Raw genomic sequence first — 26,131 nt, forward strand, 5'->3', positions numbered from 1 at the left:
CCCATGTCCTCTTCCATGAGAGAATGTATTACGTTCACGTCCTTAATTGTAGATGATTTCTGAAGCAGGTGTGTTGTTCTTTGGTCCTGTGGCGGATGGGACGGCCTGTGGTTGTGCCATAATGGGTTGTACTTGTCCCATGACCATTTTAACCGCCATAGCAATCTGTTGGGCACTGTCTGACACTGGATTATCTTCTGTTGCCACAGCCATTACCTTGGCAGACTTATTTTGCTTCTTTTTATCATTCACCTCTTCTTGGAGCTTTTTGAGTTGTAATTTGATCTTTGCCATTTTCATTTTTTCCATATCCTCATTTCGTCCCTTTTTTCCCTTCAGGTACTCAGCAACGTGATGTTGGCAGTTGGAATCAAACTCTTTTTCTGTCTTTGAGTAAAGACCAACAACATCAGCCAACTGATCCTGGACACATTTGGGTAGTCCTTTTACCAGAGTAGAAAAGAACATGAGAGTGTTGCCAGTACCAGGTTGTATGGGCTCTCCAGTTGCATCATGGAACTGTGCTTTAGCTCTTTGCTTATATGTAAAGTAGTCTTCATCATTTTTCATTTCCAGAGCCAACAGTGCGTCAGGAAGGCAGGTGGGATACATTCCTTTAAGTACCTGAGTTAACTGAGGCTTTATGGTGGCAAATGATGTGGATGCTCTAACTGGAGCATGAATCTGTTTGGATACTTCAGAACGGATCCTGGCCGCCGTATTCTCATCCGTTGCTCTTATAAGAATTGCAGACACATCTCCCCAGCAAAGTGTTTCTCCCGCTGTATTCATGGTCAATGCTCTGAGGAAGGCCGGCGCACCTTGTGTCAGTTTGGGCAGTTTTAACATCAGCCCTTTTAGGTCTTTCAATCCGAATGGTTGGTACACTTCTTGGTTACTTGCAGTCATTCGGAGAGGTGCAATGAGAAGAGGAGTCTCTTCAGTGCTAGAAACCTCATCCTCTTCTTACTTGGTACCTTTGTGGACGGGGAGCGGGTGAAGTTCTCCACTCAAGATAGCGTTGTCGTATCCATGCTCATCCACCATTCCTGTGAATGCTCCCACCACATATTGATTTGGTGTTGACACAAATGGGTCTGAACCCGTTTTCTTCTGTTGTTCCACTCCTCTTTGAATGTGCAGTTTCTGCTGTGCTTGCTGCTTTCTTTTAGCTTCTATTAGCCCAGTTCCTAGGACTGTTTCCCCCTTTCGTCCAAGTTTTATCTCTTCTTGTTTCCTGCGTAGATCAGCCGCCACTTCTCGTTCTTTTTTTTCCAGTAGTCGTTGTAATCTTTTTTCTTCATCTGTGTCTGAAGCCACTTTAGGTGGTTACCATGCATTGGTGGCAAGTTGATCTTTTTGAGCCACTGTTTGCTTGAGCATGAATTTGGAGATGTGATTTTGGCTGGAAACCAATGTTGTCAGAGCTAACACCTGTTCCTTCAAATCCTGCATCTGTCTTTGTTCTGGAGTGGGTTCTGACGGGACCATAGTCAGAGTACCCGAGACTACAGCATGTTTTGATGGCAGCAGTGGTATGGTTCTGTAGTTTCACTGAAAATGATAATTGTTCTTCATGTTCTTTCAGTTTCTTTTTGTCAACAGTTTTAACTTTCACTGTCCAAATCTGATGTGTTTTGTAATGCAGGACCTTAGATTGATGATATTCATGAATACAATTCCATTGTTGTTCTGTGGGAGCCACTGCTTCATCACCATGATTAATCAATCTTTTCTCTGCATATTTTTGGAAGAGGTTTTTCATTTGTGTAGTTTGCTTTTTTGCTTCCTTTGGGATTTGTTCATTTGCACAGATTGTGTTTTCGAGATCCTTCAAAAATGTATTCATTTTGACTGGAATAAGGTCCATTTTATTTAATTTATCTATATCTTAATTTTTAATTTTTGATTATTATTATTATTTGATAATAAAAAAAGTGTGGCAGTCAGTGGTATTTCAAAAACAAACAAAACAAATAAATAATTTGAACAATAATTATAACAATAATAATGAAATTAAATAAGTTTAGGGAAAAAAATATTTTTGAAATTTAAAATTCAAGATTTAAGATTAAAATTGAAATTTAAAAATGTAAATAGAATACAAACTTGAAAAAATAAAATGAATGAAATAAATACAAATTTCACCCCGCCACAGAGGGTAGTTAATCTTGTCAGTAGAGTGCTTTAAGCCAAGTAGTAGCTTTCTTAATTCCACGTTTTATTTTATTTTTATTTATTTTTTCCGGAGTCCAACTCCCTTTTAAATCAGTTCAACTGATTGTACGTACTTTTACATGTCCAACGTGTTTTGGAGTCCAACTCTTCTTAAAATCAGTCCAACTGATTGTCTAAACTAATGAGCTAACATTCACTAAATTCATACTTGTATGCAATGTGGAAAATTTAGGTCTAGTTTTGGCAAATTTAGCATTTTCAATGTGCAGATTTTTGTAATAAATACAAGAGGTTTCTGCCTTACTTTTGTTGAATGTCCCAGTCACAATGGTAAGTCAAAAATAAACTGGCAATTGACTCCTCTTGTCTCGCTCTCGTCTCCTCTTGTCTCTCTCTCGGCTCGGTGTCCTTGTTCTCCCATCATTCCCAGCTGAACCGTTACTGGACGCTATGCGTCGTCAGCCGACATCCAGAAGGGAATCGTTTAGAGCAAAATTCAGATGTTTCCTTTCCAAGCACAATGAGAGACCCGCATCCTCCACCAATTCTGTCGAAGTTTAGTCTATACAGACTGTGGGAGGCGAGAATCGTTCTCAAAGTCTTTATTTGATGAAAACAGGGAAAAACAGGCAAAACAGAAGCATGTTGTTCGTCTTGCAGCTGAGATTCGACTCTTCACAAGATTTAGCTGTGTTTTATATCGCTGTTGCTTGGGTCTGATAAAAAGGGCTTGACCTTCACTATGACGTCCGCTCTAAGATTGTTTAGACTAGTCCACAGATGATCAGAAAATACACAGAATAGTTCATTGTGACCCATATGCAGCAAGATCGTCTTGACTCATGATAAATAGGACAAAGACATGACAATAATTTGATCAATATCCACAATAACAACAAACAAAGCATTTTTGTATTTTACAAAGAAGTCAACTGTCTTCACTCCACCACTAGACCAGCCAATACAAGCTGCTGATGCTGCACTTCATAAGGAGGAGCTTTGGCTTCAGAAGGGCCACATGTGGTGGGTGGATCCCAAATTATGTACAGGGACGACATGGACACACCCTCCAGAAGACAATAGAACAGTGTCATCACATGGTAAAGTAGAAAAGTACACACAAAAATTACCCTCTGATGTTCAAAAGTGGAATTGTTAAAAAAAATTAATACGAAGCATCTTCAAAGAATAGTAACGTGTTAGAATGGGATTTACTAAGAGCCAAGATGGCCCCGCTGATGGATGCCCCTTGTGTTCTGGTGCTTGTCTGTTTTTGTGTGTAAATCGTTTGTCAGCGTGCTCTTAAACATCGGAACAACAACTCATTCAGATCTAGTCTCAGTTTTTTAGCATCTGCTGCAGATTTAGCACATTTTTTGGCCCAAAAAGTGAGATGAGGAACAGACGAGGAAAGTGGGGGATACATCTCTTCATTAACTGTAAACCATTCTACTCTCCACGTTAGTTTTCCTTATTAATTCTTGCCGCTGTTTACATTAATCAATCAAACTTTATTTATAAAGTGCTTTTCATACATAGAATGTCAAACAAAGTGCTGCCTGGTGGTTGAGTGATTAATGAAGCATTACATATGCAGGGCTCTATGTGGAACAGACTTTTCCGGACTCTTTGTCTATCTAATCCACGCCATGTACTACCAAAGTAAAGACAGTTTATTAAACGCCTGACCAGAGAGCAGAATATGCTCGCTCACTGTTACACAACTATCAATATGCCTTTGTATCGTGGCCTGTGCTGCCCTGGGCTTTTCAGATCATGGTTCACCTTATCCCCACGTACAAAGGATGAAGCTCTCCAAACCTGTAGTGAGGAATTCTAAGAAGTGGACCAGCGCGCTATGTGCATGTTTGGACAGAGTTGCCACAGATAGTTTAGATAGTACGCGGGCACTGTGACATCACACATTTGATTCTGTGAGTGTATAGTATAGTTCTGTGTGTGTATAGTACATATCTGGAGCAGCAATTCTCTACAAGCCGAGATCCCCCCAATCTGTTGTCAACCTGAGACTGGTTGAAGAACTCAACACCTTGTATTCACATCATGATGTGATTAATTCACATCCCCCCTCCACCAAAACACTTCAGTCAGCCCAACCTTGGACCCCCCTTCCTCTCCCACATTCTCATTTGAGTGACAGGATGTGAACAGGCGGTTTCGGGCATCAAACCCCCATAAAGCTGGTAGACCAGACGATGTCTCCCCCTCCACCCCACACTGTGCAGATGAGGTGACTCCCGTCTTCACAAACTGTCTTGAAACACCTCCCTGCTTCTCGTCATCCGTCATCCTCTGTGCCCCCAAGAAGCCAGAATCATTGGACTTAATGACCACAGGCGTGTGGGGCTGAAGTGTGTAGTCATTAAGTCATTTGGTCTTCGCCTTGAGTCCTTCACCTCCTCCCTGCTCGACCCCCTACCCCCCTGCAGTTCGTTTACAGAACCAACAGGTCTGTAGATGACGCCATCAACCTGGCACTCCACTTCATTCATTTTTTGTTTTTTATAACGCCCAAAATCACAACAGCAGTTGCAGTTGTCCATCCAGGACCTCCTGCCTCAAGAGCAGTTTCTTCTCTTTTGCCGTTAGACACATGAAGACTTCATGGCACCTTAATAACACCTTCTATAATTTATGTAAATAATCCCTTACTTTAATGATCCATACAAATAACATTTGACCTATATATCCTATAACACCTATGGCCTGTTTTGCACGGCCAGTTTTGCATTGTTGTTCTGATCTTGTTGTATATTGTATTCAAGTGACTTTTGTTCTACCCATTGTATTTAGCATGTCCTTATTTTGTTTCATCTTATCAGAGTCAGAATCAGAAAGGAGTTTATTGTCAATGAACAGGATTCACAAACATGCCCTGGTGATTCGGTGCAACATAAAACAATAAACAATAATGAAACAACTATATATATATATATATATATATATATATATATATATATCACATTTTAACTTTTAATATTTGACGTTGAGTTTTGTTTGAGTAATCGTGCAGTGGTTAGTGGTTGATTTTGTGGTTAATTTTATTCATTTAGTCAATCTATTGGTCAATGGTGATTGAGTCGATAACATTTGTTGTTAGACAAACTGCAACTGATTTTTTAGAGGAAAGCATGAAGTGAATTAGCTGGAGTTTAGGGAGTGACTGGACGGTTTAATCTGCCTTTTCTGTTTGTATCGTTATTTTGGCACGAGATCCTAATTTGTGAGCTTTTGTCATTACCTTTTTGTGTTTTGTCGACCAAGAAGGGGTTTCCTCTCCACAGATCTGCCCTACAACTTGGCCTTGTGGCTGCCTGTCTCCGTGGACATAGATAAAGCTTTCAACTGAACATCCACATGTTTCACTGTATCCTCTTTTTTATGTTGGCTCTTTTATGTATTCTCTCATACCACTAAAAAGGCCCATTGAAAAGCATTGGAGTCTAAATTAGCCTAGTTATTCTGCAGAGTGTTAAGTGGTGCGAATTGGTGCTTGACTTTACCGCTTGGGGAGATAAGTATTGTCATGATGTAGGCTAGCGCATCTTGGGAGGACATGCTTGCTTTTGTGCATGTGCTATGAATTATGGGATACAAAGCAGCAAGGCCAGACTTTCTATATTCATTTTAACGTTTATGCCTTGGAGCCCTGGACAGTCCTTTAAAATAGGTTAATATCCTCAGGAAATGGTACAGTTGTGTTCATTTGCAGCTTAGCCCAAATTGTGAGGGGAAAACATAAAATACTTTGAATATTTTTGTTTAAATGTAAAAAGCTCAGCATTGCCTTTTAGTAATGCAACTGTTGCTTTATTGCAGAGTTTAAGAGAGTATTTTTTTCCACAGTGCCAGTTGATCAAAAAGTAATCAATCCACATTTTAAATGCCTTGTATCTTGTTGGATTTATGTCAAGATGTTAATATTTTATAAGAAATCATCATGATAATTCAACCAATATATGAATAAATGGAAAAAATCTTGAATCCTAGTGGCAAGAAAAAATATATACTTAAAACTGCATTACAATTATTTTTTTCTAAAATTATGTTTTTTCCCGATAAAGTGTATTGTAAGAGCCCAAAAATGAATGCATGTGAATACTAGCGATGTACCTCCTTCCTCCTGTCACTGCTTTGAAATAAGGTATTTTAAATTTAGAAATCAGTCATTTTTTTACTGAATGGACCCATTGATGCACTCCCACCTCATGGTTTCTAATAAACCACCGGCCACAACTGAACAAAGAAACTACAAAAGCTAAACCAGGACCAAACCAGGGCTACCCTTGTGTAGCCCTGGTGTTCTTCTGACACACACAAGAGCTACTGATGAAATGTATTAAAAACTTGTAATATCTTATTAGCTGGATATAGAATAATCTTGTAAAGTAAACCCATTTAGGCTGGTCTGTAACAGTTGGAGACAGTGTTGAGGAACTATAGGCACGCTTATTGACACTCGTCCAGGAGGAATAGAGGCTGCTGACAGGAGCATTTGGCCCAGAGCTGAGGAGGCTGCCAGCTGGCTGCTGTCCTGTCTCTTGTTCTACTTACTGTGATATTACTCAACCAAGTGTATATGCAACATTTACATATTTATCAAGATTTCAAATGTTCAAAAAACTAAAAAAAAAACAATAAAAATATGTGGTGAAGGGTCTGCCACCTGCTTGTATCCAAAGTAAGGCTTTTAAAATAAAATATATTTATTAGCAATTAAAACAATTTAATAAATTTAAGCTAGATTCGCTCAATGCACACTGAGGAATATTGCAGGAAAAGTAATAATTATATCCGTGGAAACAAGCAGATTGCGGACCCCCGTTACATTGTTTTAATATTACTTACCTTTAAGAAAAACTTTGAGTTTGTGAGTTAATATTTTCTGACAATATTTTTTACTTTTTACTGGTTTAAAGTGTAAGTTTCTTAATCTAATTGACACTACATTGTCAGACGTAAATATAAAAGTCTCCAAGCCATACACTTATGGATATGTTCAGTATGGATAGTTCAGTTTTCTGGATTTATACCAGGACAAAACAAGGTGAACTACGTCAAATCAAGACTTTTCAGTGTATAATAGGAGAGGAGAGGGAACCAGGTATAAACCAAGAATGAACCAGGTCTCTACACCTTCATTAGGTGGTACAACTACTATACAAGGAAGTTATAGCAGTATTTCAACCTCAATAGATACTTGCTATGAGTGCTTTTAAAGATGGTGACACAGGCCAATATAAAGTAATATTAAGTAAAATTGTATATCAGTGGCCCTACATCGTTCTGAATGTTAGATCATTTATGTCTATGTCATTGTGTTGTGGACATAACAGAGACATATTACACTTTATTTCCAGTATTAATGAAAAAAAACAGAAATTGTCAAGAAATTACACATGAATCAATGCTATTACTTAACAGTCAGAGAACATAATTCAACTTAGAATATTAAACGACACAGAAACGTCAGTCTTTTGTGTGGCTTGCAAGGGAGAGGAAGGCTTAGCCGAGTCAAGATGTTGTAAGCAACCTGAACGACTTTCCAAAATCACTCTCACTCTCCCCTCCCTCTTACAAGTCATTTTATTAAAATCACACATAGAAAAGAGGCGGGTCACATTTCTCATTGGTCAGCTTCACATTAAGGCACTTGTCTTTTACGTAGAGATCAAGTCTTGGGTAAACATTACCCAGACTCCTCTGGGTTATCACCCCCCCTCGGGTAAACATCCTTTGGCCCATCTTTATGATACCTTCACAAACAAATCCAGTTTGTCACACACCCGTTCTTCTCTTAGACTAATGATGCAGATAAAATATCACTATTATGCAGATAAAATACATCACAGAAATATACTCATATATTCACATTTTATCACATTTCCCTCCTGTTTATCAAAGCATTAGTCTTCTGTCTCATATGCCAAACACATTATTCTTTTCAGTTTTCAACATGTCTTTCATATTGGTGTTAAAATGACACTTTTACACACAAAAAGTTTATGCACATTTCTCAACATTGAACACACTTCTTTTCTCTCGGCCCACAACATTTCTACAGCATTACTGTCCTAAATTTTGAGTCAGATTGGTTAATCTCTGTAATTTGACGAACAGACAATTTATCTTGTCTATAATTTGTGCGGTGTGATGGGAAATATAGAAGTACAAGCGGAAAGCCCTTAAACCCGCTGCGCTCTGGTCAGTCAGTTTGACTCGTCAGGGACCACTCTGGACACCCCAATAGAATCAAATACGTAGTATCAGGTGCTACTGGGACCAGACTGTCCTCTAACCTCTCGACCTTGACCCTGCGGTATGGTTCTGGGTGATGCTGGTCTTTGTTATGACCATGGCTGGCCAAAAAAGGGATACATAGGCACAACGTCCCACAAGTGTCCCCACATCACCATACGTCCTCTCTTGGTTCCTTAAGAGACCTCCTCCCGCTATCTGCACAGTTAGGTTACACATATGAACTGGTACATTTCCCATCTCAATTCATAATCTCATTAACATTACATGTAGTTATGTTGTAGCAGATAAAAAAGAACTCTCTTAGTTAGTGCAAACAACTGTGGCTGTATAATATGCCATTGTGTTTCTTCAGCTTCTGTCATGTCAATTATACATTGTACATTATACATTACACATCATGCATTTCATAACCTTTCAAGTTGATCACTTATTTTCTTCCCTCTATATTCCATTAACCGGTATACACAGTTGTGTATGTTGATCGATTGTCCTGATTGTCCCGATTGTCCCGATTGTCGCGATTGTCCGGCGCATAATACAGGTGTTCAGCACCCATATTACCGTCATCACTGTGATGATGATAACTGTTGATTCTTTTTCCACAGAGTATGGTACTCTGCGCACCGTAGCCTCTGTGTCCGTTCATCGTAGCAAAGTATCGTACTCTACCGTAGACTCTGGACAAAACTCATACAAACGAAGTCCTGCGTCTGCGATGTTATGGATCTGCCGCTGTGTTGTCCAGACATTTCTCTCACTTTCCCATGAGAGCACCCATGTTCTCGTCCCTCCAATGGTCAGTGTGAGGACGACACGGTGTGGCTCCGTCCACTTTGCTCGTCCACCTGGCTCGTCTCTGTAAACACCACATCTCCAACACGCTCTGCTGTGGTGATAAACAAAGTCTTTTCGACAGTTCAGTGCATTTCAAACAGTTTTCTTGTTTACAATTTTTTTTTGTAATTATTGATTCGGAATATTTGTTTACACGTACATCCCTCCTTTTTGAGATATGGAATTCCCATTTCTCAAACTTCTACATAATTCTACATTTAAACAAAATTAAATACTCCAGATAGTTTACAACGATGTAATCAAGGAAGAGATGGAATTGCGTCTGTCACTCCACTCCGCAATGGCACCTCTTGACCTTTCACAGGTCAGTGGTCACATCCCTGGCTGAGCCCCCCCTTCCACGGCACTGGGCCCCCCCTGTGTGTCTGTAATCCGTCTATGTGTCTGTTATCCGACACTGCCCTAACCTATCTGTTTTACCACCATTTGTTTCAAACTCCCAATGTTTCAAACTCTAAATGTTTCAAACTCTAAAAGTTTCAAACTCTAAATGTCTCAAACTCTAAATGTTTGGTCTCCACGTGTGCGCGCGTATGTGTGTGTGTTTGTGTGCAATACAAATACATCAAACAATAATAATTGTCTCAATAATTCCCCCGTTGAGCTGGCCATAAGGGTCAGTTCACAACTTAGAATTCTTCATCATAATTAACAATTTCACATCTCCTCTGTTTGTGTGGCCTGCATAAAGTCACACATCTAATGTAATATGTTCTAATCTTCTATATGTGCTTCAGGTGAGTTTCAAACTCAATCTCTCACACCTGCTCATGTGGTGCTTTACAAACATTGTGTATTAGTTTGTTCTAGCAAGTCTATATGTGTATAACTATCAAAATGATCCTAAACCTTCCCCTTGTACATAAGGCACATCATTTTATCAGTCTAACCATCTCTTGGCTCCGACCTGAGTCCTATAATGTTTAAGTCCTGTTATCACTGGTTTTCATAACTTCTATAACGTCTAAATTTAGATGATATTGTCTTATTTAAATCTATTCAATTCTTGATTGAATCTCCACAATCCTTCAGGTATTTACTTTAGAATGTCAAATTCTTTCCCTGTTAATTTTAACTTTTCCTATTACTCATCACTCAACCCTCCCCCTGAGGTGGTGTTGCTCTTAATTGTCACTGTGATACGTAAAGATAACGACATCTGCTCCATCCTGAGTCCTCTCCAGATTATTTGCCAGTCAATAGCCCCTGTTATCTCTGGCTATCTTTTATGACTTGGTGTCCTGTTGTCTTTAGTTAATGACCCATTCATGTCTTTCCAAGGAGGACATCGGACGTCACTATTTAACTTATTCCCTCACTTACGTCTACATGCAATGCGAGGTTTCCTCATGATAATACAAATAAATAAGTTACTGATATAACTTTTACTATCACTTTACTTACTACCCATTCTACTCCTATGTCCAAAAACATCAGTAGTCACTCATTTACCCACATTATCACTCCCAGGCCCGTGCCTGCATTTTATTCTAAATTTAAAAACACTTCTGTCTTTTTGTCCTGTACTTTCATCTAGTCATGCATTAAGTCCAAAAAGATAATTTTCCGTCAAGTCCAAAAATAAAACAAAACAAAACATGGCTTTGTTTGGTGCACACAAAAAACACAATACCGTAAAAACACAACTTTTGTCTTCTATGTCGGGGACAGGAAGTGTCCTGTCTGTGATCACATTCCCCAAAAAATTGGCCATCTATGAAAATCTGAATTCATCTTCATCTCTTATCAAGTTTAATAAAATCTTTATAATTGACTGTTGTCAATCAAACAAAACCCTAAATTTGTTGAAATACAGAGCTCTCAAATACTAAAATTTAAAACCAGCTGGGTTTAATTCCTAATTTCATCAGTTCAGAGCGTCCTCTGAACTGCTTTCTCCCCTTCCTCCTGCCTTGTTGACCCCCCTTATCTCCCCCTCTCTGCCACGTCATCTGAGCACGCTGGAAGTCTCCCTCCAAAATCCTCTTATGACTTTTCCTTTGTCTTTTTACAGTTTGGGGTGATAATAAGACCATTATTTGGTCTCGGTCGTCTGAGAGAAATGCTACTTGCTTTACAGTCACGGTCAATGTCAAGCTTCTAGAGAAAATTCCTTATTAGATTCCTCCGGACATAAACGTGGTGTTTAAGATTCACCCGTGACTGCAAATTTTAGATCTCTCAGAATAACGCCTTGTGACCCTTGTATGATTAATTGTGATTCTCACACTCGTTAGTGAATCACTTATTAATCCTCATTCACACATTCACACTTCCTTACTTACCACGCCCGTGCACAGCGCTTACATTCACTCGTCTTTATGTCAGTAACAAACTCGTACACAAAGCATACATTAAATCACTTTCGGTGAGAAACTTATCTCGTGGTGAGCAATTTAAACTCCCTGCTTATGTGAGAAACTTATCTCGTCCATAAGCTTACAATATTTCCTCAGTAATATGAAACTGGGTATTTCCTCAGTAATACCTAACTGCCTACAATATTTCCTCAGTAATATGAAACTGGGTATTTCCTCAGTAATACCTAACTGCCTACAATATTTCCTCAGTAATATGAAACTGGGTATTTCCTCAGTAATACCTAACTGCCTACAATATTTCCTCAGTAATATGAAACTGGGTATTTCCTCAGTAATACCTAACTGCCTACAATATTTTTCCAGTAAATATCAAACTAAATGCATAAAACGTTTTATGGCTAACTCTTTTTCACACACAAAATTTTTCTGACCTCTTTGTCGTCTGTTCTCCGCTGACTCGAAACGACGGGCTGTCCTCGCGGAGAATGAGGCGCTGATGGGTGGCCACGGGAAAAGTGGACTTCCTTTAGCTGTGCACAGACTTCACCGATTTGCAGTTCACTCTCCACGAAGAACAGCTTGTCGTCCGGCTCGAATAGGACCACTAAAATGTCAAGAAATTACACATGAATCAATGCTATTACTTAACAGTCAGAGAACATAATTCAACTTAGAATATTAAACGACACAGAAACGTCAGTCTTTTGTGTGGCTTGCAAGGGAGAGGAAGGCTTAGCCGAGTCAAGATGTTGTAAGCAACCTGAACGACTTTCCAAAATCACTCTCAGCGTTCCTCCCTCTTACAAGTCATTTTATTAAAATCACACATAGAAAAGAGGCGGGTCACATTTCTCATTGGTCAGCTTCACATTAAGGCACTTGTCTTTTACGTAGAGATCAAGTCTTGGGTAAACATTACCCAGACTCCTCTGGGTTATCACCCCCCCTCGGGTAAACATCCTTTGGCCCATCTTTATGATACCTTCACAAACAAATCCAGTTTGTCACACACCCGTTCTTCTCTTAGACTAATGATGCAGATAAAATATCACTATTATGCAGATAAAATACATCACAGAAATATACTCATATATTCACATTTTATCACAGAAATTATTAAGCAGATAATTATTTTGTTTATTCATTTTGTTTATCATGAATAAAATGTGTGATTTAAAACCACTTAATAATAGTAAAGGGTTCATTGACTTCCTGTGACTAGTAAATCAACAATATATTGCTTGGTTTATTTTACAACTAGAAACATATTTCAAATGTTTCCAGTTGTAAAATGTCTTGCTTTTGAGTTCTCCACTATTGAATTGTACACTATAAGAGTTTTAAGTCAACAATCTGGCGTAAGATGGGAAACAATGTATGTTTTGAAAAGGAGGAGTTGGAGGTTTTGTGAAGAATATTTTTTTGATAGCATGTTGGATAGAAACTCAAGTTCAATGCTGTGACATTTCTGCAATAGCAACTCATAAGGCAAACAGCTTGCAGCTTGTATCTGAGGTTTACCAAAAAAAGACTTAAAACTGAGACAGAACAAGTCATTTCCTTTTATCAACAGAAAAACTTCTTGGACCAAGATTCACTGCTTTCTGCCTTAGAATCCAAACGCTTTGGATTTTGATCTGAAAACATCAACTTCTCAAAAGCAAGATTTTCCTAACTTTATTTTTAATTTTTTATACACAATTTGAAGTGTTTTAATCAAAAGATAATAAAGTTTTGTTTGGGATAACCACAACTAGACCAGAAATAGGTCTAACTTCAGTTAAACCAGCTCTAACATGGATAAGAATTATAGTTGACATAAGCAAGAGTAAAACAAAAGGAATACCAATGTCTTTATCTTAAGCAGAACTAGACCAATAATGTCACTAGGTCAAAACAAGAAATAGACCAGGTCTTAACCAGAATTAAAAAAGGACTACCATAACCCTGCAGCTATGATCATTGTCTTGTAAAGAGATCTTCTATTGAGAGTGTTTTTCAAACTTCCTATAAGTGATCTGTTCTTTTCTTCTGTATCTACCTCTGTATCTACCTGCGTTGCAACAATGAAATTTCCCCATGTGTGGACAATAAATGATTATCTTATCTTATCTTATCTTAAACATTCAGCAGTACCAAAGTAAAGATTGCTTTATCTGACAAGGTTTATAGTCAACAGTCAACCAGGTCTTTAGCAGAATTCAACAATTCTTAACCAGAAACATGGTCTATAGTTATCTAGATCTTAACCAGAAGTAAACCAGGTCAAAACCAGGTCTAAACCAGGCCTAAACCAGTTCTAAACTAGGCCTAAACCAGGTCTAAATCCAGGCCTATACCAGGTCTAAACCAGGCCTAAACCAGGTTTAAACCAGGTCTAAACCAGGCCTAAACCAGGTTTAAACCAGGCCTAAACCAGGTCTAAACCAGGTTTAAACCAGGTCTAAACCAGGTCTAAATCAGGTCTAAACCAGGTCTAAACCAGGAGTACCCATACTACCCATTCCCAATGAAACCTAACCTACATCTTGTAAACACGCAGTAGTACCAAAGTGGTCTGAAGATGGCTTTTCTCTGACATGAATAATTTCTGACATTGAAAGCTCTTGCTGCTAACCTTAAGAGTTGTGTCCTGCTGGGGGTTTCCTACACACCCGCGCTGCTTTGAAAATCCTCTTACTTTGTCCACATACAAATATATAGACGCATGCACACACACACACTCTCAAACACACAAATATGGCGTGGTGGATTTGTTTTCGCTGTGATGAAAAGGATTATTGGATCAAGGAAGCGAGCGAACGCAGTTTTTAGCTCAGTTTGGTCGGGCGATTCACAATGACGATCCTTCTCTCCTGATTGCGGATATTTCTGGATTTATTTTAAAACTTTGGATTCCAAATTTTGCTTGACTAGAAGGAATATTGAAGTTTGCTAAGTTACAATGGAGCAACGAAAAAGGATGTTTACAGTTTTATTGGAAGCGATGACATGATGAAGAGATGCATCCAAGCGTGGGGCAAAATCGGCTGGATTCTTGTGGGGATGACATCCTCATCTAGTACGCATTTTGGATCTTGTTTTTCACAAATGTATTTCCATGCACCGATTTCAAAATTGTATACATTTGGTCATGTATTTAGCAAAATGTTGTGTTTTAAGATGTCAACTTAACAGCTAGCCAGACAGTTTCTCAGCATGTTTTACATTATCTTGCTGCCTAAAATCTGCACTTGATTGGCGTTCATAAGAATTTTACTTACTTTAAATTAAACATTGCAAATTTATTTGTAGAGAACAATTTGTATACCAAGTAATTCAAAGTGTTTTACAGAACAACAAATGAGGCCTGGAAGTCACAATACAAAGAAATAAAGACTTGAATAATCAATATAAAACTGACTTCAAAAGAGAAAATGAAAATATAGCTCTATTATTTAAAGGGGCAATTTGTGACTTATCTATTGGTGAGTAAGCCACCTGCTTGTCTCCATGGAGATGCTATTGCTTTGCCTGGAATGTTTTACAATATGGCATTCTCACTGTGAGTCACTTCTGTCACTTCTCTGTCGTCCCCTGCTGTCTCCATGGAGATTGATACGTTCAATATAATTCTGTGGAACATAGACAAAGTCATAGGCAAATAGATGTTATCTACATGAATCCAATTTCATAATTGCATATCATCCCAAATATGAGCATAACTTGTCATTTGACAAACTGTATATTCCCTCAATTATTTCCATTAAAAAGAAAATGTAAACAATGCATTGAATGTAGCTTTATAGGAGGCACACAGGAATTGTAATTGATTGGACTTGTAAATAATCTTCATTACATAAGATAACTTTTGGCTCACTGCCAATGACTTAAATACAATATTCAATTTATATTAAATTTAATATTTATTTTCGCCCAAACTCACAACCAAAACTACATAAACAAGTTGTATTTTATTTTACTGAAAGTTAGACAAACAGATTTACCCGCCTCTTATATTCACAACAAGACTTTTAGATAAAGCAGTATGTTTCCCTATATAGATGTGAAATTAAGAAGTGCCATAGTAGTGTTAATTATTATGAATTATGACCTCAGGGACTGGCCTCCTGCTGGAGCCCAGAGCCAAGACCAGACACGGAGAATGTGCGTTCCAGTTCTATGGGGCAAAGGTCTGGAATAGTCTTCCCGAAGTCGTGAGACAGGCCCCCAACCCGGCTGTGTTTGGATCTAAGCTAAAGACCATTTTGTTTAGCCGCGCCTACGACTAAATACTTTTACCTGGTTTTTAGTATTTTAAATACCACAATAATTTGTTTTTGTGTTTTTATTAATCTATTTTGACATACATTGTTTTATTCTTATAAACTAGATTGTGTTTTTATTTTTTTTAACATGTCTTAACATTGTAAAGCATTATGAATTGTGCTTCATAAATACATTTTATTTGATTATCCAAATATATAACTTTTGCAAGCAATAAACATTCTATATACTGTAATATTTTAAAGGCGGTATGGACGATTTTTCGGCGATTTGAGAACGCAGGCGGAAGTGCGCATGCGCACACCCCCGTGCGGACTGATACAACACACACGTGCGTTTGTTTATTAGCGCAACAGAGCGCATCTCATCGCTCGTCTCCCATCGATTTCTGTCCACTTCTGCGTCAGCTCGAACTGTCTTTCTCTGTCTTCATTTTGCCCCGTACACTGAGGGAACTATATTATGATAGATCCATGCGCTTAGGCACGCGGAAACGTGGGGACGAGCCTGACGCGGCTGCAGGTGAGCGGTAGGTGCGTTTTATGATTGATACGTGGCAGGACAAATGATTTATCCACGCCATGAGGAAATATGATAAAAAATTTGCTGAAAAAAATCGTCCATACCACCTTTAATGTTTTGTTGAAAAGAGTTGTTAGTAGTTGCTCATCAGTGTTGTGAGATAGAGTCACTGCTCCAACAATTTGTTAAATGTCCTCCTTGCTCTCACCCAAATCTCAAGCTGCTTCATTCTAATAAAACCTAATCCTTTAAAGAGAGGAAAAGTGTTGTAATTAATTAGTTTTCTCTTTCATAGTCATAAAAACAAACCGTCGGGCTGGCCTCCACCTGGTCCGGGCTCCTGGGGTGGACTGCAGGGGCCTCCATACAGCTGGGACAGTATGAACAGCTCAAGAGAGGACTACCTCACCAAGTAAGTACTACTGTATAATATTACCAGTACTTCAACAACTATTAGATGTACTACTGCTTCACCACCACAACTAATAGGCCTACTGCTGCTACAGTTGTTGCTACTACTGTTTTTACTACTACCAATGCTAGTTCTAATGTTACTGCTCTTGTTATGTCTATAGTACACTACTACTACTATTACTAGTGCTTCTACTACTAACAACTGAAATCTGAATCTACAATCTAACAACCTGCTATAATATGCTTACTAAATACTCACTTTATACCCTATGTTACACCTTTATTTGACCTGCATCGTGACAATATGTAAGAGTGAAACCCATTTTCTCTCTTCTCTTTTAGTCCTATCTCCTTGTTTTCACTCTCTTTGTCTCCTCTCCTCATCCTCTACGGTCCACTCTTGAGTTCATTTGTATTCAGTTGTTGTGTGCTGTGATTGTTTTAGTAGATTTGTCATTCAGGAGGTGGAGCTTCACTTATGCTGAGTAAACTTGCAAACACTCAGACTAAAGTGGTCTGAATAGGATTTTTACTGTGGAGATTATGACTGCATTCAAGCTACAGTGTAAATGATTTATCTTCAGTGTTATTTGGATATATGAGATGATGTTATTTGACTGTTTGTCTCAAAAAGGCAAGGCAAGTTTATTTGTAGAGCACAATTCGTACACAAGGCAATTCAAAGTGCTTCACACAACAAAGAAAAAAGCATTAAAATCCTAAAGACATGTCAGAAATCACCAAACATTTTAAGACATAAAAGAGAATAGTGCAAAGAAAATCCTTTCAGTCATATGCGCAGCTAAACAAAACAGTTTTTAGCTTAGATTTGAACATTGTCAGAGTAGAAGCCTGTCTCACATCTTCAGGAAGACCGTTCCAGATTTTAGCTGCATAAAACTGAAACGCAGATTCCCCATGTTTAGTCCTGACTCTGGCACCAGCAAGAGGCCGGTCCCTGAGGTCCTCAGAGTCTGAGATGGTTCATATAGCACTAACATATCCAAGCTGTACTTTGGTGCTAGGCCATGGAGAGACTTGTACACAAGCAGAGCTGCTTTAAAGTCTATTCACTGAGCCACAGGAGCCAGTGCAGAGACCTGAGAACAGGACTAATGTGATCATACTTCCTGGTTCTAGTCAGGACCCGAGCAGCAGCGTTCTGGATGTACTGCAGCTGTTTTACAACTCGTTTGGAGAGGCCAGTGAGCAGGCCGTTACAGGAGTCTGATCTACTGGAGACAAACGCATGGATAAGTCTCTCCAAATCTGGTTCAGAGACTAAACTTTTGATTTTGGCAATGTTTTTTAGATGGTAAAAAGCTGCTGATGTTATTGATTTGACGTGGCTGTTAAAATTCAAGTCTAAGTCCATTATTAACCCCAGATTTCTAACTTGACTTGGTGTTTGAGTTAATTTGTATTCACTGTGATTGTTTTAGTAGATCTGTCAATTCAACTGCCCTGCAATGGAAAACCACAATACAAAAATGCACATTTGTGTTGCGGTTTTCAATTGTGGGGCAGTTTTAGGCATCCTCATATCCACACTCCATTGATTTTTTGTTTCGTTGTTGGCATAACATTTTGGCACATTTTTTAGACTCTTCAAACTGCCCTTCCGTGCAACAGCAGATTTTAAATTATCCCCAGTTCCTTTTGGTCCCCTATGTTTTTATCTTTTAATAATGATGATTTTAGAACTGCTTTAATCTGCAGATATGTTAAAAATGCTGTCTCTTTTATGCCATTCAGATTTTTTGTTTAATTAAATAACAAAGTTCCTATTTTTAATTACTTGTGATACATTGGTGATGTGGTTTTGTTTCCAGATTTTTTTCTTTAAGGTTCATTTACCTGCCACAAAAAAAAGGATTGGACCAGAAAGGACAAGAAGGTATGGACTTTCCATCAGATTATATTTGCTCAACGTGCCTGACTCCACCTGCATGTGGATTATTGACTTCCTGACGGATCAGAGGCAGTGCGTGCGGCTGGGGAAGAAGGTCTCAGACACTCAGACTATCAGCACAGGAGCTCCACAGGGCTGTTTACTTTCTCCCGGTACACAGGAACTGCTGCCCCTCCAGCCACAACTCCGTAAAAATGATCAAGTTTGTGGACGACACCACCCTCATCGGACTCATCTTGACCTGGACCTGGAGCTCAACGCTCAGAAGAAAGTGGAGATGATTGTGAAGTCACAGACCCCCAGCCCCCCCTCACCATCTCAGACTCCCCCATCACCACCGTAGACTCCTTCCGCTTTCTTGGCACCACCATCTCCCAGGACCTCAAGTGGGAGCTCACCATCAGCTCCCTCATTAAGAAGGCCCATCAGAGGATGTACTTCCGGCGGCAGCTGAGGAAAGCTAAGCTGCCAGCGCAGATGATGGTGCAGTTCTACACGGCCATCATTGAGTCCATCCTCACCTCCTCCATCACTGTGTGGTACACTGGAGCCACAGCCAGGGACAAACAGAGACTACAGGGCATTAAGCGCTCTGCTGAGAAGGTGATAAGCTGCAGATTTCCATCTCTGCAGAACCTGTATGTCTCCAGGCCTGTGGGAAGAGCAGGTCGGATCACAGTCGACCCTTCTCACCCTGGACATGGACTATTTGAGCCACTCCCCTCAGACAGGAGGCTACGGTCCATCCGGACCAGAACCTCCCACCACAAGAACAGTTCCTTTCCCTCTGCCGTTCGACTCATGAACACTTAACACCTGCCATTTCAACAATTATTCAACTAATACTATTCACGCACTGTTCACTTTCTGCACTATTTCCGACCATCTGTAAATATTTGTTTAAATATCTGTGTATATACCGAGACAGGTTTATTTTTACCTTATTTTATTAGTAAATTCTTAATTTATGCCCTACTTGACTCTATGGACATTGCTATTATTATTATTATTATTTTATTATTCATTGTTTTATGTTGCACCTTAACGCAGAGACAAGTTCCTATCTTTGTGAACTGTGTTCAATGACAAATGACAATAAAACCTTTCTGATGTAGATCTGTTTAAAAATGATGCCTGAGAATCTAACCTTTTGAAAATGAGACATTAAGTCTCAATAGGTTAATCTGTATAAATAATAGTAAATGTGCCAGCTTTGTGTTCAAACTTATTTTTCTTCCAAATGACATATTTATACTTCAGGTAATGATTATAACGATTTCAGTGCTCAATTAGTCACAATTATTTTGATTTGACGTTGCGGCCCAAATTTCACATTTGCATTGACATTGCCTTGTAGTCAAGTAATCAATCTGGCCCCATGGTATTTTCCTTTCCTATTTCTTTTTGTTTCACCCACAATAATTTATTTCTTCATGACAACTTGCAGCTGCCTCAATTTAGAACAATTTTTTGTCCAGTTCTCATTACTTTTCTGTACTTTTCAATTTACTCTTGGTCATTTTTGCCAGATTAGAAAAGTTGTACATAACCTAGAATTATGACTTTTGGTTTGTGATTTTGTGCCCTAGGAAAATACACGTAGCCTTCAGGTATTAGAGGTGGATTTCAAAAAAGCAAAATTAATTGAATAGACTTGTAAAAATTGAGAAAATGACAAGCATCTTGCAACTTATTTTTAGAAGATATACAATTATTTAATTGGGAATAAAACTTAACATTTTATCTACTATTGAACAGCTATATTTCTCTATAATACAATAATCTGCTTTTAATATAAATACATCGGTTGTTCTCAATATTAGATTTAGCAGCAAAATCAGGGATTGTACTTTTTTGCTTGTTCATTTTCATGCTTTTTCTGGAAAGTTTTAAAGAAAATAAATTAATCCGTCTTGCATTTATTCAATTACCGGTATTTTGAATGCCAGATTGCAGATTGTCTGCCTCACTTGCATCAACCTACCCCAGGGTAGCAGTGGGTACACAACGATCTCACCACCATCAAGTAAGAAGGAATAATCCACCACATTGCATCTTTGACCATTTGTAAAAGTACATTATAGAACTGGGCAATATTTTTTGTAGTATTTTTGTAGCATCCTAATAACAGTAAGACATTTTGTCAACAGAAATCGGCTTAGATATATTTTTGAATATTAAATGAGGTTCATCCATCCATCCATCCATTTTCTGCCGCTTATCCGGGGCCGGGTCGCGGGGGCAGCAGTCCATTTTAAATTGAATATTAAATGAGGTTCATGTGTTAACCAAATGTGAAAGGACTTTAAAATTAAGAGCAAAAATATAAATGTATTCTTTACAGATTACAGTATAAATGTGTTTGGCAAACATAAATCTGACTGACCGGTCATGCTGGATTGACCCCAACACCCTACACAGACACTTGTCAATGACACTTCCACAGTTTTATACATCTAGACAAATCTGTAGCTACGGTATTATCATCCAGTCATGGGGTCTGTGGATCTACATATGGAGCTGAGATCTCGCTGTAAATCTGTTATAATGAGGCGCGTTGCAATCCTGATCATCTCTCTGTCCTGGGATGGTTAATCCCAGAGGAGGGGGGCGAGAGGGGAAGGGGGTCAAAAGGAGGGTCAGGAGGACAGGGAGCAGACTGAACATGGAGCAGTTCACAATGAAGTGTCACTGATAATAAGGTTAGAGAAAAACTGTGCGGATTTAGGGAATAGAGATTGGGATTGTCATCATCATGTAGACTTTTCACTTAGCCTATTTGTACAATCAACAGATATTTTAAGATGCTAAATACTTAACGTAGCATTCATTCAAAAGTATTCTGACACAGTTCTATAAATGTATTTATCAGTTGTGACCCAGCAGATTATTGGGTTGTTGCTTCGGCTATGGACGTTTTGCAGCAATTTGGATCATTCAATCTCAAGGTCTATAGACTTATTGTTAGAATTATTGTTCATCAGATTTTCAGGTTTCGTATATATATATATATATATATATATATATATATATATATATATATATATATATATATAATATATGTATACACAAAAAATATGTATATGTGCAGGACTGAAGCAGTTCAGTCAGGTTTATGGTCAAAGATGACTTTTCTTCTTTTTTTTTCTGTATTACTTACTGTACATTATTTTCTACTTTGTAATTTATAATGATGTTTATTATGGGTGAAAAAAATCTATTCACCTTACTATCGCAATAGTCAGAGTCATGACACTGGTAACGTTATAGAGTAGACCAAGTGTGGGACTGCCGTATTAAAAGACAGTAGCCTAGAGGCTTACATTTTATTTTAAGTTAATTATTATATCAAGGCATCTCTGTCCCACCATGTCCCACCTAATACCAGGGTGGTGGTGTCCCTAATCGTGGCATTTAATTATGTATCGTATCACAAGTTTAGAGGCCATGAACACCTTTACAGTCCATAGTCTATCTAACCACTGTTTCAGGAGAGTTCTTTAAAAGTAAGATCAACAGAAACAATATTATAATCCCCGTATTTCCTCTGTGTCCCAAGCCTTTGATCCCACATGAGGCAGTTAAGAAAGCAAAAGGTTACATTGAATATGCTCTGAGCTTTTAATGTGGTCGTTAACCTCGAGATACCTCACAAGAGAACACATAAATTCACCTAGGATTAACTCAAGTGTAAGTAATTTTATTATAGTGCTAATTAATGGAGATACACGCCAGTGTCTTAACAAAGTAACTCAACATTTTCATGTTTGGTCTATTTATAAAATTAAAGTTTGTGTACAGCCAACAGACATTTTCATAATGCTACTATCTTATTTAAATTAGATGTAATTGCCTATTTTCCTATGCTTCACTCATTAACATCAAACTATTGCATAGGCTTTTTTGAGCAAATTCAGATCCGCCTTTCCTCTGCTGGACAGAGTGTGCAGTTAATTTAGATTTAATTTTTTGCTGGGAATAACAACGTCTATCAAGCTCACGTGAAATAGACAGATGAGAGGAGAGCGTGGGAGTGATGCTTGTGAGGAGAAGAAAAGAACAGTAGGGCTGTCAGCCTTAAGTCGTTTAGCCGATTGGCCGATGATGTTTTAGTCGACTAATTATTTTACTTGGAAACAACTGCCGAAAAGATTTGGAACTTTGAATTGTGAATCTGATTTTTACTTTGAAATACACTATTTCCAAGTATTTTTCTGTATAACTGGTGCAGTTGTGGTCTTGTGAGTGCTGTTCGGGTAAAATACAAGGTCAGATCATTTACAGACTGAAAGGTTTTGAGAGTGTTCATGCCACAGCCGCTATATTTGACTAATCCATTGGCAGGGCGTCTCTTTAGTCGACCAACAATTTCTAAGTCGACTACAGCCCTAAAGAACAGACAAAGCGGTGTCATATTACACATGTTTGGAAACACAAACAAGAGTGGAGTTTTCTCCTCTTATGGAGGGATGAGGTGTGCTTTGAGGAGAGATGGAGAGGAGAGCTTGATCTGTTGTAGAGCCAAGGTTTAGTGCACGATTGTGAGCGGGCGCAGATCTGAAGGCTGGTGCAAACAGGTCGATGTGGATCTTTTACCATAATAGACACAAGTGATTTCTGATTTAGCAGAGGTGTCGATATCACAGAGCTGTGCGCAGCGTGCACTCAGGGCTTGATACTGGTATGGCGGGTCGTATGAAAATGATAATGGGGCCATGTGTTGCCCGTGGGTCATAGTTTGTATTCCAAACAGTCTCCCATCCAAGTACTAACTAGATCCATCACTCATTTGCTTCCGAGATCAGAAGAGATCTGGCAACACAAGGTGGTATGGCCCCTGTGAAATGTTGATATTGTTGCATAGCAAGAAACGGGTCAAATCTCTTTTCAAACCGACCCTCAACGCTAAATGCACATACTTATACTTAGAGATAGCTATTCAATATTTTTGTTCTTATAAAAAACTATCTTTATTATTTTTTTAATTGTAATGAATTGTTACCCTGTATCTTTTGAATATATATACAAAATAGGTCAGTTTTAGTACTGTGGCCTTCAGGATTCAAGCAAGAAACAGCGGTCAAAATATGTTTTCGTCTTTGAGGGATCAGTGCCAAAACTGTGATTTATAGGCCGCTAATGTGCACACACTGACTCATGTCCAGTGAAACTTAAGCTCATTCACTTGATGCAGTGATTCATTTACAGTTTAATTCTAATGGACAGAGCTGATGTATCACCTTTGTCATCCAATTGCAAAATTATGCATCAATTATTTTTTGGCAAACTGAAATGAGATACAAAGGAATTGTTTGCTACAGCAGTAACATGCTGTAGTTATAGTGTAGGAGTTGTAGTTGTGGTGGTAGTAGTTGTGTTAGCAGTAGTGGCAGCTGTTATCTGCAATAGTAATGGTACTAGCAGTAGCAGTAGTAGTACTAGTAGTACTAGTAGCAGCAGCAGTAACAACAACAACAACAACAATAATAATAATAATAATAATAATAACATTTATTTATATAGCGCTTTTCAGTGACCCAAAGACGCTTAACATATATAAAAAAGGGGTGGGTATTTACAGACAGGGGGGGACAACACGTACAATACACATTAATATACAGATAAAATGAACAAGACAGAAGAAGTAGAGAGAAAAAGATGGGGATGTAACAGGGGGTAGAAGAGTAGGCAATGGGGTAGAGGAGGCTAGGGGTAGGGGAGGTCATAGGCTTGGGTGAAGAGGTATGTTTTTAGGCGGGATTTGAATGTTGTGAGTGAGGGAGAGTGTACATTGTAGTAGTAGTAGCAGCAGCAGCAGCAGAAGTTGTAGCATTAGTAGTAGTAAGAGCACAGGGGAACCACCTTTGCTGGAGGATTTCACTGTGCATGTTTTGGGTTGATGGGAGAAAGCGGAGAGCCCGGTCTCAGGTGCTGTTGTCTGTTGTGCTCACAGCCAGGTGTCTCAGAGCAGCTCCCTGGAGGAGGTGCACCTGGACGGCCTGCCCCCTGCCCCACGCCTTGTGGAGATGAGGAGGGACCCAGTGCTCGGTTTTGGCTTTGTGGCCGGCAGCGAGAAGCCTGTGGTCGTACGCTCCGTCACTCCAGGTAAGAATATGTAAATGTTCTGTATATGCATGGGGGTAGAGTCTTCTTACTCTAAAAACATTAGCAGTTCAACTCCAGCGCCGACCTGTGGTGATCAGAGAACTTGTGTGTTGGCACTGATTGGCAGTTTACCATCATTGAATGTGGAAAGTACTTGAAAAACACATAACACACACTAAGCAATTTTTTGGATGTATAGGTAAATTCAGATAACTAGAATAATCCCAAAACGTATAGCGCATGCCACCAATAGAAATCTGATGAAAAACTCCTGGTGTCTAATGATTACTGGAGTTTGAATGCTAAAGTGTAATTCATTTTGATAACTTTGTCTTTCCTTTTTGTCTTTGCCCCTTTAATTTTTCCTTTTTTTTGGTATAATTTCCTTTGTCAACACCTGCACACCTCACATAATTAGTACTAAATTCATGGGACAAAAATCAGGCCCCTGTGACTTAAATCCTGTATCATTACATCAACAACATGGTTTAAATTGTGGGTTAAACTAGGTTAAAGAATGCTGAAAAACTGAATGCCGATTCTTTTAAGCCATTGTTGCTTAATTTGCTTCTTGCATTTGAATTGTCCCCTCAGCAAAAACCATCTGACTGTAACGCTCCACAGTCTATATAACTTCAAACTGAATTTATAAGAGTGAAATAATGAAACATCAAGAAAATTAATGTTTTGTGGCGGACGCTGTTTGTTTTTGTTCCTGGCTGGTTTCCAAAATACCACTGTGGGCCAGTCTGTTTCAGCTGTCTGCACCTGGATCAGCCATCTCAATAATCAATCAATGCTGAATGCTAACGAGACAGCTGAGCTTATGAATATTCTGGAATGAGGTGTTAAGTCATGAGAGAATTCACAAAGGGTGGGCAGTGTAGAAAGTTGTGTGGAAAATTATTAGTGTCATCATTATTATATATTTATTTAAAAACATTTTAAATACTTAACAAAAAACACATTAAACAGAACAAGACCAGAGAGATTATTGCAAATAAAAGAAACATACAAAAAAGACATCCAAGTCCAAAATAAATGTCCCATTTAGCCCAGAGTCTGTCAATTTTTTTCAATTTTCCATTTTTCAGTGATAATGGCTAATGGTAATGTTCCAGTCCTTGGCTCAGTTTGTGTCATGAATATTTTTGTGATGGCCTTTTTCCCTGCTCCCTGTAATATATTCCAAAGGTATCCACTTATTGTGTCCATGGCCAGAGTTTTGAGGCCAACTACGTAGTTCCGAAATCAAGTGGGATAATGATATCAAAAA

General features: G+C 38.7%; 1 protein-coding gene across 2 annotated transcripts in view; it reads left to right on the forward strand.

Annotated features, from left to right (window-relative positions):
* LOC140345408 (FERM and PDZ domain-containing protein 4-like) overlaps window positions 1-26,131 on the forward strand; it is a 91,699-nt gene that overhangs the window by 41,398 nt on the left and 24,170 nt on the right. The window contains exons 1-3 of one of the 2 annotated variants that reach the window (XM_072432259.1): window positions 14,451-14,697; window positions 16,720-16,836; window positions 24,704-24,855. In XM_072432259.1, coding sequence (XP_072288360.1) covers window positions 14,639-14,697; window positions 16,720-16,836; window positions 24,704-24,855 — 328 coding nt within the window. In that variant the 5' untranslated portion in view covers window positions 14,451-14,638. Of the gene's footprint in view, window positions 1-14,450; window positions 14,698-16,719; window positions 16,837-24,703; window positions 24,856-26,131 lie in introns of those variants that run through there. The other variant, XM_072432267.1, reaches the window with a different exon arrangement.

The sequence above is a fragment of the Eucyclogobius newberryi genome, unplaced genomic scaffold, assembly GCF_026437365.1.
Source record: "Eucyclogobius newberryi isolate DKJ021-1_F unplaced genomic scaffold, fEucNew1.0.hap1 SCAF_1, whole genome shotgun sequence".
Lineage (NCBI taxonomy): Eukaryota > Metazoa > Chordata > Actinopteri > Gobiiformes > Gobiidae > Eucyclogobius > Eucyclogobius newberryi.